Source organism: Diadema antillarum, unplaced genomic scaffold (genome assembly GCF_040938485.1).
Source record: "Diadema antillarum isolate AM-2024a unplaced genomic scaffold, OU_Dant_1.0 seq00001536_RagTag, whole genome shotgun sequence".
Taxonomy (NCBI): Eukaryota; Metazoa; Echinodermata; class Echinoidea; order Diadematoida; family Diadematidae; genus Diadema; species Diadema antillarum.
The window spans coordinates 848116-869492 of NW_027272268.1; the positions used below are offsets into that span (position 1 = coordinate 848116).

A 21377-nucleotide genomic window follows, 5' to 3' on the forward strand; every position below is an offset into this window, starting at 1 on the left:
CCATTTTAAGAGGAATTCAAAGTTTATTTGATGAAAATCGGGTTTGGAATGACTGAACCATCCAAAAACAAAGTAAAACAAAGCGATCGTCCTAAAGTGTGGGTCCCACGCTTTATTAGAATTGCTCTTTTTTGGATATCTCAGCCATTTCAGAACCAATTTTCATCAAATACACGTTGAATTCCTCATAGAATTACATGCTCTTTCATATTTCATAAGAGGTTTCTCATTATCTCACCAAAAATATTAGAAACTTGAAATTAGATCTCAACCAAAACTAGACGATCCCTTTAAAGAGGAGTGAAAGTGTTGCCATGAGTAAGCATCTATATTACTATCTAACATGCGTAAATCGTGGCGATTTCCATCGCAGTAAATATCATTCTTTTTGAAAAGTTTTCTTATAAAACATCGGAATAAGAATCTCAAAGTGGTCAAGCAGCGCTGCAAGGGATATTTCCCCGTATTTAGGGGATGCTAAGAAATCAGTGAAAGACTCAGTAAGAGTTTGAGGACAACAGGACAATTCATTCAAAATCTATTTCAAATTCCATTTGCTGTTTTCTCTAAATATAAACCTGTAAAGCCCATCAATGGCATTGTAGTAGAACAAAATCAAGAAAATTTACAACGAATTCCAACTATGTTAATTTGTTTTCAATAAAGAATATCCATTTATACATTGTAATATATACCGTGATATGTCACTAAGTATTCTCCATGCCTTCTGAGGAGTAGGCTGACAATAATTCGCTCTTTCTATAGCTGTTTTCTTTCATCTCCCATTGTCTAGATTAAAATTATTCTGAAATATCAAATGCACGTGTTATTTGCTTTTGATGTTAATCTTACATTTTGTTTACATCAGTCTATTGCGGAGTGACACTATCTAGTGACCGTCATCGCGAGTTCACAAATATGTATGCTATATATGCTTAAGTATTGTCTTTTCATTGCTTACTTCGACGACGATCGAACCGAATCACGGAATGGTTGAAAACTTGGTTGTTTACCCGGATACGCTTAGAGTATACAAGAAAATCAATGCCAAACCTCATAACTTTCTGAGGAATAAAACTCTTTGTTTTGATGGTATTAGACACCTTCAAGTAGATCATTATTCGGTAGGTGGGTCTTCATCAGAAGAAATAATTGCAACCTTAAATTGAATTTAAAACCAAAAACACAGGCATGTATATAACAGAATATTTGTTCGATGACAAAAAAGACAACTGTAAAAGAAAAAAAAATACTGTAAAAATTCTGAAACGCTAGACTCAATGACACCAAGAGCGCCCTCAATGAAGCAGTCTACCTAATGATTATGTAGCTTCAGCGAACGCAGATAACAGTACACGTATCAAAACAAATCGTCATTCATCATAGAGCGTCTCATACCAATGAATTAGCTTTATCTTTGGGGGTAAAGTCTTCTTAAACATTGAGGAGACTCTCTTACCTATAACAGAATAAGCATCGTGAGGTTCGATATCTCAAAAAAGAAAAGGAAAAAAAAAACCTCAGTTGATCGTAACAGTGAGATGAAAGGCTATATACAGTAGCCTTCTCAGCAACGACAATTTTTGACAATTTCAGGACCAGCGAGGTGTTATACAAAAGAAGGAATAGTAACTATAGATCATTTCTGTAATGTATTCCAATTTCACGCATGCTTCTCTCACAAACATTGTCTTAACATCCACTAAGCTTGCAGGAGGCTTTCTCTTCCTAGAAACAACTGATGAATGTTTTAAAAAGCGATTCTCCCTAAGAATCTTAATAGGAAATTACCTTTCTTTTTTTACTCAGTAAGTTGGTTATGCATTTTCAAAGGGACATAACGTATATAAGCTTGTCCGACGTAACAATTTATGGAATTTATGTTCAAACAAAGAATGAACTTGCGTAAACCAGCATGGTGACCAATGGGGAAGCATATGTTTTTATTGTTCTCCTTTGAATATATGCACAAAAATTTTCAATCATTATTGCCAAATACTAGGCTGTAATGAACACTTTGCTGCTGTCAGGTGGATGTGTTAATATCTATAGGATTGCATGAATAATCACAACATCACAGATGCTTATCTCAGTGAATTTAAAAGCCTTATGGTAAAATGACCACTTTTCTGCTCATGCGCAAAGTGGAGCTACGAAATGGCTTATTGGAAGGACCAGGTAAATAAGATGTTTCGTGACTATCTATATAGGCTGTAGGTATATATACATGACTGAATACATTGAGAAACGGTCTATTGTTCTCCTGTCGGATTGTGCTTGTTACCGCTGAGAAGTTACCCAATCAAAAATTGCATGCTTAGAGTGCGCATGTACCAATTCGTGAACATTTACTCAAACAAGCTAGAAGCACAACGACAGATTCTGATCAAATTCAAGATTCAAAATATGATCTAATCTTGACTATGTTTAGGTAATACGTTTTTAACAAATGAAGTGTATTCTTCAGTCCTTGTTTTATCGTTTTCGTTCAAATTGTATTTTTAATTTTTGTTTCTACTGAGATCCAGAATTTCAATTTTCTGAGCATTTTCCCCGATAAAGGCGCTGCAGGGTTTTCAGTACGTGTTCTTGCCAACTATAAAAAAGGTCTTTGTTCACTTTTGTTTTCGATTACGTTACAACATATCGTATAAATTATGAATTGCGTGTAAGTTTACAAACAAAATAGTATAACAGATTTTGTCTCATTTCATTTTTCCCCGGAACAAATTCCGTTCACAGTGTTGTCATTTTTCATTTCTCGTGCCAATGTTGCATTAACTAAAACGAATTAGCATGCATGGAGAAAATGGATCACCCTGCCTAAGTCCTCGCTTGATATTACAGTGCCCATTCAAATGCATCCGCTAATAATAACACAACTGCTGATATCTGAATATAGAGCAGCCAAACCCAAGAACAAGACAAACTACTGCCATTTTTTTTACATATACAGTATATGCCAGATCTCTTTTTCTATAAAGTAAACTATTACCACTTTTTCTGATGTTGATAATTCCAATTTATAGCAATCATGCTTCATTCAGTGCTTTCGGCAATTTGATCCAGAACTTGTCAAAAGGTGAGATAAAACTCTGTCATGAAGCCATCCTTCCCCGGAGATCGGTACATTTTATTTTCTTAAACCGCACGATATTTCCTTCCACTTATATCACCTCCACGGGTATCCCGATACGTAGTTCATCTCCACGGGAATCCCGATCTTCTCTGCTTGATTTGGGAATATCATCATAGATGAAGAATTTTAATCATGTACAATTTTCGTGTATGTCATCTCCTGAATACAAGTTTTCATGAAATAATGTAATCATATTGAATATTTCATTCATATCCTTTGGTAGCTTTATTGTGTATATCGATTATCATATATTTCTTTCGTTAACACTTTTTTATTATCATTGAACCTTTGAACTGTCCAAAGTTTAGTGTTTTCGTTTCTTCTTCTTTGAAGCATTTTGCCCGAGACCACACTTTTGATAAAGGCTTGTCCAGAATAAACGTACGTTTTCAGTAACCCTGGTTTTTTTAATTTCTCTCTCCTCTTCCTCTTTTACACATTGTATTTCATTTTCGTTGATTTGAACAGCCACGTACTGACACGGGCAAACACACCACAATAACACACACACACACACACACACACACACACACACACACACACACACACACACACACACACACACACACACACACATCCAAATACCAACGAGGATACACGGAACAAAGACCCATAATGAGGATGATATCGACACCACAACAGAAACACATTTGTATAAAAGAGATTTTTAATCGAATCAATATTGAACTGGTACCCAAATATACAGATTAACGTTTAAACTTCTTGATTGGAAGATCTCATTATTAAATACAATTTATACAGCTTTCTTAAGTGACATCATTTCACTAAACCACATTCAAATTTATACAAAGCTAGCGGAATAAATTGTGCATATACAAAGATACAGGGCTTGCAAATTTATACGGGCGTGTGTGTATCGTTTATCTGAATACAACAAAGCAAGATGAATAGGGAATACAAAAGCACCATACACCAATTTAGCACTAATACAAGCAAATTTGTAGAATAAAAAGCAAAACTTCAAAATTTTGAACCACAAAATTGGTGAGACAAAGTAACTGTAATTGAGAATACTCATATGCAGTCTCATACGCTACGCTGTATGTTTTTTTTTTTTTTTGGTTATCATTTTTGCTATTATGCTCGTTACTGATGAATCTGTTATATCACAAGGGAATGATACTATATACTTTACGCTGAAGGAGCTGGCGGGGTAGCAATAAAGAGTGTTTCAATAAAAGACAAGTTCAAAAAGCATAATAATTATCGCTTTCCATTCAAGTACAAAGAAGAGCTGCGTCAAAATGATCCAGTTTTCGAATTGCACGTAATTTTAAAGCTATAGATGTTCGGAAAATACATAAAGACACACTGACACAATATATGCTTTCAGCTAAATGCAACAAAACACAGACACGCCATTACACTTTCCGCTTTATAGCTTTTAAAATAATAAGATGTCTGTCTGTGTGGAATGAATAAAACTCTAATCTGCTGTCAAACAGACATTTGCCACAATAGAGACTAGTCACAGTCTCTGTTCAGTGCGTGACTTTCCAAACACAAACAATGCTCACATTTATTTGGTCGATTACATTATTACACTATACTTCCGTCTCGGAAATTATATCTCTTCGTTGACCATAAGAGCTTGCTTCCAAAAGGCGCTAAAATCCATCATTTTCAATGGATTTATTTCGCCTTTTGGAAGCAAGCTCTTCATAATTGTATACTTCCAGATAATTTAGTTCTCACAAAGACCATATGCCAAGGTAGAGACTAGTGTAAAATTACAGCTCCTCTAAACCCCATTCTCACCGTTACAATATAGGGTTCCTGTAAAAACTTTAAATCATACATCACAAAGTCATGTATACTTTTTTTTTTTTATAATGACCCCACAGATTTGTCAATAACGCCTCGCCATGTTTCGCGAAGGCCCCTGAGCTGTGGCTATTTTTTTTTTTGTTGTTGTTGTTTCATTTATCATCAATTATCATCGACGGTGACAGTTACACGAAAGTATGTGCGTACAAATTTTTTAAAAGGACCAGTTGATTCAAAATATAAAGATTTCTATTATATTCAATAGAGCCTTTAGAACAGTAGAATCTTAGCTTAGCAATGTCGCATGATTTAAAGTGATCATACACTAATTGCTTGAAAGTAAACACAGAGTGCGACGCATAGCCACAAACAATCATTGTAACAAAAAAACAAAAAACAACCAACAACAACATCAACAGCGACAACGATACGTTAAAAACAGAAATTCCCAAAAGCTGACATTTAGGGTGATTCTATTCCCCTGAATATCACTATATGTAATTGTATAGTGTAATAATTATGATGTCATTTCTTTAAAACGACAGCAACTGATGAAGTACCAAGCATTGCAATAACCCCTCCCCCTTGTCTACCTATAATCACATTCGGACTATAGGTATCTTCCCGAACATCGACGAAATGTTATAAGAACTTTGATCAGGTCAACCATGATACATGTATCTCCTGAAGTACAGTGTGTTTCACTGCGACATAAACATTAACAAGAACATTGTGTGGTTTTACTGGCAGGTTGATGTCTATTGTGGATTTGGTGTCTTTAGTGGGCCTCTTCCGGCATAAAACAACTGGAAAATGGTTGGACTGTAAGCAGTAGGTCATTTTATCATCCAACAATAATTTTCATCCACGAGATGTCAACTATTTTCCAGCCGTCACCACTGATTGGGATGGTGTCCATGGAGTCTGCCAAAGCTGTTTCACCTCTCCGGTCAGCATGATATTGAGAAAGACAGTGTCGCACCATCGATAATGAAATGATAATTGACACACCTGTGAGATGCAAATCGGAGCACGGGTATGCATCAATTATTGCTATCGAAAGAGTCCTACTGTCGTTTACTCTGCCTACCATCGAGCTTTATTCCACACAAGGTTGCCAGAGACATTAATAATAATCCATCATAGCTGAACTGGTGTATATCTTGTCTCACACACAAAAAGAGCAGTGACACAGAAATACCCTTTGATACTATGTATACTTCGGGAATCTAGACTGATTTAGATGTCTATCGTCAGAAAATTGTGCTGTACAAGGGTACCAAGCTCACGCAGAGAGGGCTGCTGAGATCTACAGTAAGGCAAAATGTCTGCCGCATCCTAGAGATCCATCAGTGGTAGAAGTCCATCAATAGCGTGTCATCGGTCCACGGACAATTATTCCTGGCGATTCGCACAAACGCTCTTCAAAGCCATCAATGTACTGCTCATAGACTCAAATCCAGCGAATACTTACATGAATGATTTTCCACTTAGAGTATAGGTCAAAACGAGGGCATCACATTGTCACGAATAGTTTACAAGGCAAGAAGTTCTTCAACAGATGAAATACATGACATCATGGTAATCCAACAGAGACTTTATAAGTTCAAGCTGGCCATGACTTTTGTCTTTTATACTTTTGCTTCCATATGGATATTGACGTCGGGCTTGCGTCCATTTTGTAATCGGATTTCTGTCACTTCTAGCGGCACGTCGTTAGGGGGAACGCGATTGTACACATTGTTCTGAATCTTGACCGCGCCTCCTGCGACGTTGTTTGACTGTTGTGAATAGAGAACAAACAATGTTTAATGTAACTTTCTACCTGAAAGAGACACATGAACAAAGATCAATAAAAGGGATGGTTTTGAAACTAAAAAGTCCAGCTTATATTTCAGAATTTAAAAAAAAAGATATCGTGACATCATCTTACTAAAGAAATGTTCTCTTATTTGGTTTGATATCTGGTTGGTCTGCATTCACATGATCCAAGATGTTACATTTGGATTGCATGTAGGGGTTTGGCGGCATGATTCCAGATATAACATTCACACAAGTAATTCTCTGTCTATAATATCGTTAGAGTATTACTTGCAAAAAGTTTATGTAAAACAGATATTCGTTCATCGATATGATCAGATAAAAATATTGGATGTAATAAGTGCTACACCAAAAGATGATGCTGAGGAGTAAACATTGTTTCAAAATAATTATCATTTCGGACGTTAGTTAACATTTTATTTATTAAATGTATCACACTCACCGCATTTGTGTTTTTATTTTTCCTGGAACATATCTTTTCCGTTCTCGATCTCCTCTTGTAAACCTGTAATTACGAAACACAAGAAGATAATATACCCAGGGATGAAGTCTTATTAGTTCTTGTCTTAGAGAACAGATGGCACTGTAAATACCGAGTGAAGATCATGAAATATCACTGTACCTACAGTCTATTGATCTTATACTTTTTAATGCACAAAATTTACACAAAGGGTTTATTTTCTATGTGTAAACAAAATAGACGAATGAAAAGAAAGAAGAACGCATTTATCCAAACTCAGTACGCATCGCGTTGGAGTTCATTGTGATGAGCGAAGTTACCATAAAAAAATTGACAGTCTTTAGTCTGGGTCAGATTTGGAAAGACTACTAGCGTATATTGTGGTTATACAACATTGTCTTCTAACAGAAGCTATATGGTAATGCATAACTTTGTAATGACATTTTCCTTATCTGTAGAGAATAAGTACAATGTATAGTGTCCAGGGGTCACTGCACTTACCACAATAAGAGTGATGCCAAACAGGACGGCGGACACGAATATCAGACTGACGACCACGCATACCGCGATCAAAGTGGTGTTAATGAACTTCGATCCGTCATCGGTTGGTCCTGGTTCGACGTCGCCGTCGTGCTGTTCGATGACAACGGTGCGAGAGTTGACGGAGTAGGAGGCCTGGTTATAATGAAACTCGTAGGTGCCTGTAACAAACTTTTAGTGGAGGAGAATAATATCACTGTAAGACGTGACACTTGAGTTGATTGCATGCCATTCTGATCCTAAGTCCCATCTCTTTCTGACCAAAGATGGTTGATTAATCTTTATGCAGTTATTTAAATGTAAGCAGTAAAATTGACCAGCAATATTGAAAGACTAGAAACTGAGCATTGTGGTTGTATAACTCATGTTATACTTGCCCAAATTTCGAGCAGTTACACGGGGTACGATGTATATCATAATCCGTACAGATGTAGATATGCATCTTATACCACACGTTTTCAACAAATGTATTATCATTATATGTTGGTTGGTATTACGCAAAAATTGGAAAGTATCGCTGCTCTTGGCCAGTTGAGACGCGTCTGTCGCTCTAAAAATACATCTCACTGACATTCAAAGCATATGTATTATAAAGGCAAGTAAACTGTGTGTGTCGACAAACACGCGACGAAAACATGACTTGAAAAAAATTACATATATAAAATTAAGAAAATCACGTCTTGAGAAAATTCTATATTTAGGCAATTCGCTTTATCGAATTTGTAGTTTTAACCGAAACTGCTAGATTTCGATTTATGATAATTCTGGCAACTGTTGTTAATAATGTTGCCAACGTGAGAGCAATTCTAGGAAGCATAACTGGCTGGTAGTATTCTCATTTTAAACTTCAAAAAAAAATGCTGATTTCTCTATCAAACAAAAGCACACGCACTGATTTCATACCTGTCTGAGCATGTCAGCTGCCACATTTTCAATGTTGACGTCCGAGTCTACTGTATCTTTCAGCTGAAACTTCACCTCACTTGGATCACCAGACACCTGTGACAAAATAACGCAAAGTTCGTGAATTTTTCCGAACATTCTCTTTTTCGATTGAATACATTACAAATTTAACGTAACAAAACTTTAAGGGAAAATAAATGTAGAGAGTTCTAATTAAAGTTGTCACCCTGATTTATAGGACGCCGAATTGATATGAACTGGTAGTATCTTCAAGATATCACTCTTCAGATGAATCTCATTATTTTCACCTCTCTTCGCCATTTCCTACATTTGCACAAGGCATTAACAAATCCCAGTTTACAGTTTCATCCTCCCATGTGTATTTGTTTTGTTTTGTTTTGTTTTTTTCGCGATGAGCAGGTGCACGGTATTACTAGAGTAAGAAGGGGCCGGAGATTTCAATCCAAGCGGAATCTTCGTCAGGGACAAAATGACGGTCATGATGCCTTTGACGAATATTCTGCTATAGGTTCAAAAGCTAAGGTCCATTTTGTATTCATTTACTCCAACGCATCGCTCGTTTTGAACTATTCTCTTGCAGTTTATCCGGCATACATTAGGGGCATGAACCTGTGCTGGAATGAGGTTAACGACATACTTACTGTGAGAACGTGGATCATATCGACGTTGATGTCAAAGAAGCCGGCAATGTCTTCTTTCAGCGTTCTTCGAGGAAATAAGAGAGAAAGGGTACATGGAAATAAGAAATTCCAAAGAGCTGTTGTGTTGTACCCAAAGATTAGGACGTGCACAAATTACAAATACCTAGAATAAAATCCACGATAAAAACAACATATGGTGAAAACTGTTAGGTAACATGTTGCAGACAACAGAGTATCAAAATCACTATTTCACATAGAATCTTTTCCTGGATCCTTAAGAGATATCATGTAATCCATCTCTACGGAAGAAGTTTAAAAAATAATTTCCTGTGGAATTCGAGACTTGGATGAAAGTAATCTGTTGTTTCTTACAACGAATAATGAAACAAACGCCAGTGTCACGTATGGGTATAGAGATTGACCGTTTTTTTTTTTCATCGTATACATTCACGAGGCGTTTGGCTACAATATTTATATTTTCTTGCATATCTCCTTCTTCTTTATATTTTGTATACCTGATTGTATCAGATCATGATGTTATGATCTGATACGTGAAACAAGAAACTTACTCAGAAAATTCTTGGTCGTCGTCGAAGGAGTTGGTTTGAACAAAGGCGAAGGATACAATGAGCTCTCTGAAAAAAAAAAATAATTAAGAACATTTAACCCTCTGAGCACGGCCATCTTGAAAATAGCATCGGCATTGCGTGGAGTCAGTATATACCAAAATGTAATGACAAAGTTAATGTTTTTTTTTTTTTCGTTTTCTATCTGTAATGTGCAGATTAGACAAGTCATAATCTATATACGCTTGTGTGTTTCATGGAATGGAACTATATCACCGGCGGTATATAACGGCAACAATAGAATGACGGCCATGATACCAGTATTTCAGTATTTGATGCTCTTCCTCAATTTCACATTTGGTGTCTAAAATATCATCTGCAAACCATGGAAGCTTGGCATCACACATGTGTATAGAAGCGGTTTTGACGATGGGACTACAGTTACGAAGTAATCAGACTTGTGTTGATGCATACTGATATTTCACAATGATAAACTTACCCACAGAATTTATCAGTGCAGTGCCATGATCCTTCTTGACAATGACTGAAGATAAAAAAGGAAGAACAAATACATTGTATCCGATAAGAGAATCACATTCTTTATTTTTATTGAAATCGTTTCAGCGTAATATCGGCAGATCCGGGGAAAATGTTTCAATAGGTAAATTGATAAATGATGCGTGGAGCCCAATGTCTGGTATGTAAAGGCTGTCTTGTCGATGTTGCCAAAGGCACGATCATATTCCATTCTACATGCATTGATCAATAACATGAGAGTAAAAATGGGCTATTTACAGTTGATTGACATTTTTTAACCGGATGATAGCATACCAGTAACAGAATCTACATTGCCATCGATTATGCCATCTCCAAGAATACTGTTCTTTGCCACAGTGACTGTAGTGGTATAGGAATGTTCACTATTCAACTCATGGTGTAAAGCGACATATTACAGTGTACATGTCAGATGGAATCTTTTGTAAGCTCACCATTCATTGCATTCTTCTTTCCTCCTGCCGCCATCTTGGTATGTATCGCCTTCAAAAGTACAGACTGCTGTGAAGGAGACATGAGAGTACAAATCGATAGCACCACACGGAATGCATCGGGGAGGAGACGGCGCGTGCCGGCACACGAGCCCGGCACGCTCGATACATTGGGGGCTGAGTGGCTAAATTGCTTGAGGTCAGAGGAGAGCAAGGTTACCTTTTTTCATGTGAACGCCATGAGGCATAAGGGAAGGGGGGGGGGGGTGCGCATCTCTGATATCTACAACATATGGCATGAACTTGCATCTAACTATGAGAATAAGTCAGCTTACGCTGGGGCGTTTATTAACGGCATCAAAAGAGTTAAACACAGCACGGCACACTGCAAAAACCTTCCCTTATAAGCTATGTGTCTGGACAGAGCTTAAGTTGGGTTGGAAAGTCCTATCATCATGTGGAACTTGACATTGATTATGAATGCAATTCCAACTTCAACGCAATCTAACCAATGAGATACTAGATTCGCCTCGTACCTCCTTGATAACACACAATACAACCAAAGACCTGTACTGAATGACTGTGTCGTCATTCCTGCTTGAGCTTTGTATTTGGTTCAAAAAGAGATAGACAGTATAAAGCCAAGGCTAGCCCTCTGGTATGACACCGGAATTTTGTTCGCGTTTCGAATCAGAAACAGTGACTGTTTCCTATTCCATTCACGGCATTTCAAGCACATAAAGGTCATAAACAAAACCAAAATTAACACAATTAATATAAAAGAAAAAGGGAGAACGAGAGACAAAGCGAAAGAAAGAGAGAAGAAAGAAAGAAAATGTAAAAAGGACTGGGCAAACAATTTGCTCGTAAGAGCCAATGTCCAACAGACCAGATTCACAGCTAATTGCTTGATTCATTTAACAGTGACTGCCTGCCAGACTCGAATGGATATGTGAAATTAATTATTTTCCATTCAAACTCAAACTGATTTGCAGATATTTTCGTGTCAGTCAATGTTCTAGATGAGATGTTATCTCAAAGTCACTTTCTCTTACTTAAATACATGTAAAATAAATAAAGTAATGCACGAGCTTTGATAACGTGCCAGGCCAAAATTTATGTGTCATTTGATATTCTGATTCTCCTTGTAGATGTTCATTCACAAAATTATGCTATAGATCTTTAGAAACTTTGTGATCTGTAGAGGACAGAATAATGTAATTATCACTTAATCATTAGCACAGCAGAGTTTGTACATCAGTGAGAAGAAAACAGTGTATAAGAAATGGAGGAATTTTCGGGACTGTAAGCTGAAGCGAGTCCACCATACTTACGATGCAGCACCACCTCGCAGTAGTCTCCTTGGTAACCCTGGGGACAGGTGCAGCGGAATTCTGTAATAGCGCCCTCTGCTGGTGAGCACGTCCCACCGTTTTCACATGGGTCGCTGGCGCAGGGTGCTGCAAGGTGAAAAAAAATACCGTACCTTGCTAATCTGCTGCAGATGCTAATGCTTTATGTAGAATAATCTACGTCAGGTAAATGACGTAACCGCAAACATAGTTCCACTTTCCCTCTTTTCTTTTGAAGCAACCACTTAATGCGCAAATTGCATTCACCATATAGAAACATCATGACTCTTAGAATTTCCTCCGTGCTCAAGAAAACAGGAGACTATTTCGTTCAAAGAAAAGCACGATAAGTTTCACTTTACCAACAAAGATATCCTGAGCCCTTTCCCTCTACACACTGAATGAAGATGTTTGAATATGAGCTAGATGATTAATGTACAGGTACGAGACAAACTACTGGCGTCTGTGAGCCGGTGATACTCTACTCACATATAACGACCACTTCACAGGTGGCGCCCTCGAACCCCTCTCCGCACGAACATCGGTAGCCCTCGGGCTCCGTCGGGTCGGCTTCGCACGCTCCTCCGTTCAAGCAAGGTTCCCTGGAGCAAGGAGCTGAAAGTAGATAAGAGAACCTAATATTGACTCTGGCGGATAATCGTATGCTCTTTATTGCCTCAAAAGACCGCTCCAATAGATTCTAGCTTAAGGGAAAGAATGCACGGGATTCAACAGTAGCGCACAAAACAGGACATCAAACTTGCTCTTGGTACAACTCTCATCTCTCCATCTGATCATGTGCGCAATCTTGGAGTTATCTTTTCCTGTGATGCAAAGATGAGCATGCAGGTTTCACAGATCTGTAAGTTAGCTAACTACTACATCAGAAATCTGTGGAGGATCAGAAATTTTATTGATGCTTCTACTTGTCACGCAGCAGTCCGTGCATTGATCTTATCACGACTTGACTACTGTAATGCTCTTCTTGGCGGAATCAGTCAGGCTGATGCGGATCGCTTACAGAGAGTTCAGAATGCTGCCTCTAGACTAGTGTACCATGTTCGTTCACGTTCTCATGCCACTCCTCTTATACGTCAACTCCACTGGCTGCCAGTCAAAGCAAGAATATTCTTCAAGCTTCTCCTACCTGGTCTACAAAGTAGTCAATAAAAGAGCTCCAGAGTACATTGGGGAGTGTCTGGTACGACACACTCACTCTAGGCGCACTCGTCTTTCATCATCCGTTACACAACCACACACGAAAAAACTAGCCGGAGATGCAGCTTTCTCTTCTTGTGCTCCTAGGCTGTGGAATAAGCTCCCTCCTCTTCTCAAATCTTCACCCACGCTTGATCATTTCAAACAAAACTTGAAGACTTATTTATTTTGATGTCCCTCTATGTGCACTGGACTTATACTGTCACTGCCTGGTATTTTGTATATATTTTATCTCCTATGGCGACCAGGGATGACATGTCATAGCGCTTTGCATCCAGTGGAAAAGGCGCTCTATAAATGTCTATTATTATTATTATTATTAAAAAATGGAGACGTCTTGTAAACTTACGATTTCTATGAATGCAACAGACTTTAATAGGTCAAAGATTAGCAAGAGCTGTCAGTTGTACTTGTCGGAGTTATAGGTTTGCCGTCAATTTCCCTCGCTGACCCTCAACAGTTTTTTTTGCGATGTCTGTCCCCTAGTCACCCCATGATTTTGGTTTACCTCCATTATGATGTGAACGCAAAAACTAATGGAGACAACACACAATATCAAATGCTGAATGTGGCTCCATAAAGTTGACCTTCTGACTGAAGCCGAACTCCACAGTAAGTAAAAACTTTAATGATGTTTACATAATACTTACGAATCATTTCTTCACACATCACTCCTTGGTAGTCTGGTCCGCAGTCACATCTAAACCCAAGCGCCGCTTCCTGGTCGTTTGTACACGTGCCACCATGCTGACAGGGCTCCTTCACGCACGGAGCTGTATCCACAGGTAAGAATATGTCACGTACTAGGTAATGTATTCATCGACCAAATCAAATGCATGTAATTGTAATTTGATGTATAATGATACTATAAAATCTTTATCAAATCAAATATCAAAGAATTGTGACACCAAAAGTGGGAATTTGCAAAATGGTTAAGCGAAACCAGACAAATAGAATGACTTTTTCCCCTGAGTTTATGAAATAAAAGAGAGGACAAATTTCATGTAAATGCTACCTTAGCAACCGCAAATTGAAATCTGCTTTCTCAATAACTCGCAATCAATCATTAGCCTATAATCATTAACTAAATCCAGGCGGCCACAACATTCTGCTCATCATGACTTGAAAGTTTGCAACAATCCTTCGCAACCTAGGTAAAACTACTACTGAAACCCTTTCATTCCTCTAACAAGCTTGTAGGCCTTGTATAAATTATTGATTAGGCCTTGTATAAATTATTGATGAGGCCTTTTCGATTATTTTTTTTCCTTCGGGGGGGGGGGGGGGGTTAAGGATAAAGATTGTGCCAATAGGCATAGCTTTATGAAAGCCCCATAACAGGAATGAATGCTGTAGGGTCATGTCGTTGTAGAGTTGCTCGAAGAGTCTTATAAAATTGTCACTATTGATGTAAAATTGAGCTACAGGATGGGGAAGTGGGCCAATTAGGTGCGATGAGGAAGAAGGAAAAAAACTCTGTGCGTTGGATAGATACGATGGGAAAGTCTTATCGAGCGTAAAATCGGTGCCATATATTACAGGTCAATGGCATAATGATAACATCCGTTCCGGGTGCAAAAACAAATTCTCCAGGAAAAAATAATGAAATCTGACGGGACATTATAAAAGAAATTGCTTTTTATCACAACTCATACAGAAATTACCAGGTGAAAAATGATCTTATATTCCACGAAATATCATAAAGGTAACAACTCATTAAACTCTCGAAAAAGAAAGTAAGAGATAAAACGGAGAGATAAAGGTAGAGATATGGATTATCATACAAGAGACTAACACACACGTATATATATAAAGATATATATATATATATATGTAAAGATATATATATATATATATTAATGTATATGTAAAGATAGATATATAATATATAGGGAGGGAGAGAGAGGGGGAGAGATTGACGGACAGACAGGCATAGGAGGAGGTAGCCAATTAATGTGCTGTGAGCCTATATATCATAATAATGATAATACAACACACCATAATCTTGGTGAAATTCATATTATCAGCTTTTGTTGTCGGAGGAGTCAATCGTCATAATAATCCTGTAATCTGATATTAGTGGAAAAATGACACTCATATCAAGGCATTTCACGAATGCAAATACAAAAACGGATAATAGAAATAGCGAGTGAGCAAATGCGCATCGTCGAGAGCACACATTAGCAAGCTTGTTAGTAAACCAACTCACACATGCATCGGTAACCGTCAACCAAGGTTAGATCTTCAATACAAGTACTGGTAGAATTACAGGGTTGATGTTCACACGGCACTAAAATCAAGCAGAGAGTAATAGAAGAGCAAAAGAGCTTCAGAAATCTATATCGACAGGAGCAGGTTGGATCCTTCAACAAACATGCATTTCATCTCTACCTCAAGTCTGTCATTAATTTGCATTATTACATTTTGTAACGTAACAACCGCCGAGTTTATACTCTCGTATTTTATTTTATTTCATTTTTTTTTTAAGAGCGTTTGCTGAGTGAAAGTGATGCTCGGATGACCGAAAGTTACGGAGTATCAAGTGGACGGTATTACGTCATCCCATTCATCGCTAGGCAATCGTGACGTGCAAAGTGCTAATGCTGAGTTCTCGTTCAATGCATTCCTTAGAGTAACATTCCGTCCAACAATCGTAAAAGCACTTTAATTACATAAATATTTCCCTTTTGGGAGTTTTCTGATTACTGCATGCCACGGTCGAAGTTACCAATGCCAGTACATACCTCGTTGAAGCACTTTTAATAAAAGAGTACATTGACTTTGTTAGAAAGTCTGGTATATACCACCTTCTTCATTTTATTATAATTTTTGTTCGACAAGCCTTTGACAGCAAAGATTTCACATCATAAAATGTAAAACTGCGGAAGAGAACCCGGTGCTTTGCTCAACCACACTTTCTGAATAGTGCATTTGCTTTCTACTTTCAAATTCAGAAAGGCATCAAATTTGAGAAGTACTTCACAACATGTCGTGTAAAATGACAAATGCCAATCAAGCGTAAGAACAACCACGACGAAAAACATAATTTCTCATCTTTCTGAATTTGGTCTCCCATATAATTTGATGATCTGAACACTTGATCAAAATTACGACAGAATTTTCAGTTCAATTTTAGTTTAGAAAGAAAGAAAAAGTATATATTCTCGAGGAGAAAAGAATAAAGCGCTTAGAACTATAAAGTCAAGTTCATCTTATCAAGCTCGAATTGCTGACAATACCTTCGTTCGCAAATCGTTATTGTCAAAAAAAATGTATTCCTTTCAGCAAACAATTTTGCGCTAATTATTTCCTGATTTCCAACCCGAGCGGACTGAGGATTCAATGAATTTTATATGTAATCATATTCTTTTTTTTTCCTTTCTATTTTGCTCAGTCTCTTGTTTTTCTGTCTCGTACGTATTGCCGCAATCATAACATAATAGTAAAAGTAATGCTACTGTGAAGTCAAAGAACTCACCTAACGTTACAATAAATTATGACATATTGAAATTATTACGTGTCCCCTCCCTCCATTTCTTGTTATATATTTGCATATTGGTAGCTTTTCCTCGGCAGTAATGCTGATATTCATTGGACAACTTACAGATCGGCGTGGCACAGTTAGGCCCACTGTAAAACGGAGGGCAAATACACGTTGCCGTTTGATCAGGAGACTTCTGGCAAGTTCCGCCATTTTGGCAAGTGATCGTTTGACATACATCTGAAATCCAATTCACATGATTACAGTACGACACTTGTATAACTGATCTTGAATAAAAGATGATAATATAGCAGTTTTACATGAAACTAAAACATAATGTAACTTCCACGAAAGTAGAGTATAATCCGTTGGGTATACTAAGAATTAACACTTTGAATACATCAGGGTATAATAGTCTTAAACATTGCACCAGGTGGTATATGTCAAAGTGAAAATTATCACACTATGGATATAAATATACCAATATGTATGAGACGCACTACTATTTGTATCACTGTGTGCATAATGAAAATACATTACGAAAGGTAAGAATAGAAAGTGAAAGAGGTAAAGACCAAAGTGTCAGAATCTATATAGCTGGAAACACGTAGAATCCCACAGCGTGCACATGCCATTCACGAGGTTAGTAATCTTTACCATCCAACCATGCAATAGTTTGCTATCTACTACACTCCGGTACTATCTAACCGGGGCTAATGACGTCACAACCTACCTGTATCTATCTCGCATTGCTCCCCCTGGTATCCGGGTAAGCAGTAGCAGAGAGCTGCCCCTCCGAACGAGAAACACGTACCCCCATTATGGCACATGTTAGAAACCTCACTGCAAGCGTCATCGGCTGTTAGACCAATCAAAAAGGTGAATTTGTCATGCAAGGACAGACGGAGAAAGACAATTTAGGGTCAACACCAAACAGAGTGACTTTTGATGGGGGAACATTTATCTAAAAAAGAGAGGGGGGTTCAGGGACTGCTGCACTACATAGCTTTACTTTCTACGTTGTATTAATCTCTAGAAGATATCAGTCTCTATACTTACATTTTATTAAGGATTCGAACACATAATATTCGCTTTTTTGTTTGGGTATGTAGGGGTATTAGAATACAAGTAATATTGCAGCTGCATCTGTTATGTGTTACGGAGCTTTCATTTGCACATTAAGCCGTACTTTCTACCCTATCTGGCACTGCATATGGGAAAATATAGGTGAATTGCTAAAAGGGTGTTAAGTTGAAATATCGAGCGAAGACTTTGTCTTCTTCATTCTGTGCATGCAATCTGTTAGCAGACTACCCCTTTCTTTTTATCATCTCAGAGATATCGGTGATCCTGAGATAGTGTTCACCTCTCTTGAAATGAAACCGTCTATGTAATGATAGATGACGAATATTGCTACATTTCATCATTAAAAAACAAAGCAACAAATGAGTGTACAATTCTTTCTCAAGTACGTAGGTCTTCCCTGTTTCCCAATAAGAGCACCTTGTTGTGTTATAATAAATTCATACTGAAAATCGGGAAATTTTTCATCATTATAATCATTTCTTCTTTTTTTTTTAACTTATGGGACTGGGTGACCGGCTACCCACGTCTCATATATGATAATAATATCTCGGAGCAATATTCCAGACTGATCGACCATTTTGAAATCGAGCTGTGAGGGCGACCAAATGCGACGTCTCTAATCAAATTTCGCATCGCTTTTTGTTGACTGACTGTCGATCGTAATATCGAGGCAGACAGTATGAGGAAGAGGAGGAGGAGGAGGAGGAGGAGGAGGAGCGTTCTTTTTAGAGAAGACATCTCCCAACGACATGAAGAGCAAACTATGATTCATTGGTCCCTTTGTGGACATATCGTCAAAATCTAGACAGTAAGTAAATGCTGGGGTACTTCATTACTTCCACTTCGCGATAACACAGTGATACACAATGGGTGTCTGATCTCTTTTGACGGCGATGAAGTCAGCTCTTCAACGTCGCTTTTAAATACACGTGTATGGACCAAGAAAATACATGGAATATGTCGTGGAGATAAAAACATATGTCAGCTTGTTATTATCATTTTTATTCGGGGGGGGGGGGGGCAGGCTTAGGGTAGTCATGGGGTATATCACGTCAAATACGAACGAAATTGTACAAAATACGTCAATGTCAGAAAATGTAATCCTGTAATACTATAAATTATGACTTGAGAGTCAACACATAAATTCCACCGGGGGCAAATAATATGATAATCACGGACTGCTACTGATAAGCTGTTACGTACACGAGTATGAACATAAGCGCAACTATGGTATAACCACTTCACAAATGCCTTTATATGGAACTGCATGAGAAACAAATGTCAATGCATGCTGACAGAAATTCGATACTATGTCGACACGACTGAAGCATTACTCACAAGACCCCAGACTACACATGCACTGCACTCACTTTCTACCAGAATGTCGCAGTTGTCTCCCTCATGATTGGGCCCACACTCGCACGTGTAATACGGGTCTGAGTGCGTGATTGAACAGGTACCTCCATTCTCACACGGGTTCGGAGAGGCACATGGATCTGGATAAACGAGTGGAAGAAACGAATCCAGAGAAGAGGTGGTCATCTCAAAACTTATGGTATTATCACAAATAAAATGGTTAGAAATTAGTCGTCAAGCGCAACGTTTGTGTCTGATTATAATGAAGATTTCTCCCTTTTTTGTCATATTCACTATCAATGCATTTAACCTGTCTGTCATAACCTATGTGTAAAGGATGAATATTTATTTCTGCACGGATTTTACCAATATTGTGATCCCCATGCCACTCCCACATTCAACTAGACTATAAAATCGGCAGATGTCAGTATATGCCCACTATGTGTTTCCCATCTGGATACCGAAAGTTGAAAATGTGTGTCGCGGAACTTGACGCTGTGTTTATAGTAGCCGTTCCCCGACCAAGCCAAAGGAAAGGAAATATTTCTAGCTGAGAACGTTTGGCGTGTATTTCACTTTGAGACGATGCAAGTTTTGTCACTCCAAATGTTAGACCAGGATCCTGGTTAGAAACATTGTGTAAAAGGTTATAGGCCTACCTTCGCAGCGGTAACCGCCGTCTTCATTAATACACACTGTCCCGTTGCCGCATAGGTCCCCACTCCACTCTGAGCATTCATCGACATCAACTTCACAAGCTGTACCCCGCCACTGGGCTGGGCACATACAGGTGAAGCGATCGGACGCTGAGCTCACACACGCGCCGTGGGCACACGGGTTGTCGTCGCAAGCTGTAGCTGTAGGGAGGTACAGGTAAGGAAGTGTTAATGAGAGTAGGTTTTTTGACTGGTTTACTAGTTGATCTGCATGAATTCCTGATTATCATACAGGAATAGAAAGGAATGGCATGCATTACTGCTACGAAGTTAACATCTTCGTCATAACGAGGCACATGGTAAAAACGTATGGACTAACCTGGACTTATGGAAAGTGTTGGATCATATAGATGACTGGTGGTAATGCTATGATCTGAGAACTTATATTTCCCGCTACTTAAATCTGTTTCTTTAAAGAAAATTAGTTTTTGTACTTCCGCCAGAATGATTTCGTTCTATGATACCTGTACTTTAAAGGTAAAAGTACGGTTTCAGCCACTTATATGATCGCATCCATGTTTTTCGAGCAGTAGGAGACCTGTATTGTAAGTATAAAAAAAACAACGTTCGTACTTAAAGGTGTTACACACTAATTGCCTTGTAACACAGAAACTCTCGCCGAAGTCCTGTAAGAAATTACATGACTAAATTTCCCCTAACTTCTCTAGTTTCTCTCATCACTCACTTCTGGAGTAAGCTTCAGCTACCTACCCCTAGGGTGTAACGAGATGTTCTGAAGCACCCTGATTATAAGTTCAATTACCTGAAGGAGCGTTGACGACCGGGATCTCGCATCTCAGACCAGTGAAGTCCGTTGTGCACCTGCAGAGAAATGCACTGGCATAGGCCGTACAAGATCCGCCATTTTGGCACGGCTGGCTGGCACAGGATGTAGATGGCGTCGCTATGTGAGCAAATGTGGAAATATTTCAAAAAGAATTATCAGTAACTGGGAGGATTTCTTTGGAATATTTACCCAGGTTTGACGCATAAAATTGAAGAAAGAAAGGAAGAGACAGAAGAGAAACTAGAAAGAGATATATATCGACGGTAGGAAAGACAGATGAACAGTGAATTAAACTTAAGACTTGATAAGGGGATAAGATAACTACAATAGAAATTTTCTAAAAACTGAACTTAATTAATCAAGGCAGCCGATTTTCGTTCGTTCTTTTTTTGTCCGTTATTATGTCGACTCCTCCCCCCTAAACGAATAGCTAAAAAAAAAGTATTAGCCAAGGCGATGAAACAAGTGATATAACATTCTCGAATTGCAGTAACATACTAATCGCGCATAAATGAT

At 38.2% G+C, this 21377-nt stretch overlaps 1 protein-coding gene across 5 annotated transcripts in view; it reads right to left on the bottom strand.

The window, feature by feature from the left end:
* Positions 1–6333: 6333 nt before the first annotated feature.
* LOC139710470 (uncharacterized) overlaps positions 6334–21377 on the bottom strand; it is a 41437-nt gene continuing 26393 nt past the window's right edge. For 2 of the 5 annotated variants that reach the window (XM_071622385.1, XM_071622388.1), the window contains 17 exons: positions 20838–20978; positions 20018–20215; positions 19373–19498; positions 17650–17775; positions 17040–17156; positions 15645–15725; positions 14086–14208; positions 12707–12832; positions 12200–12325; positions 10869–10935; positions 10379–10423; positions 9883–9948; positions 9314–9377; positions 8652–8747; positions 7710–7919; positions 7191–7253; positions 6334–6708 (listed from right to left, as the gene is read on the bottom strand). In XM_071622385.1, coding sequence (XP_071478486.1) covers positions 6559–6708; positions 7191–7253; positions 7710–7919; positions 8652–8747; positions 9314–9377; positions 9883–9948; positions 10379–10423; positions 10869–10935; positions 12200–12325; positions 12707–12832; positions 14086–14208; positions 15645–15725; positions 17040–17156; positions 17650–17775; positions 19373–19498; positions 20018–20215; positions 20838–20978 — 1925 coding nt within the window. In that variant the 3' untranslated portion in view covers positions 6334–6558. The remainder of the gene's footprint in view (positions 6709–7190; positions 7254–7709; positions 7920–8651; positions 8748–9313; positions 9378–9882; positions 9949–10378; positions 10424–10868; positions 10936–12199; positions 12326–12706; positions 12833–14085; positions 14209–15644; positions 15726–17039; positions 17157–17649; positions 17776–19372; positions 19499–20017; positions 20216–20837; positions 20979–21377) is intronic. The other 3 variants (XM_071622383.1, XM_071622386.1, XM_071622387.1) reach the window with 3 other exon arrangements.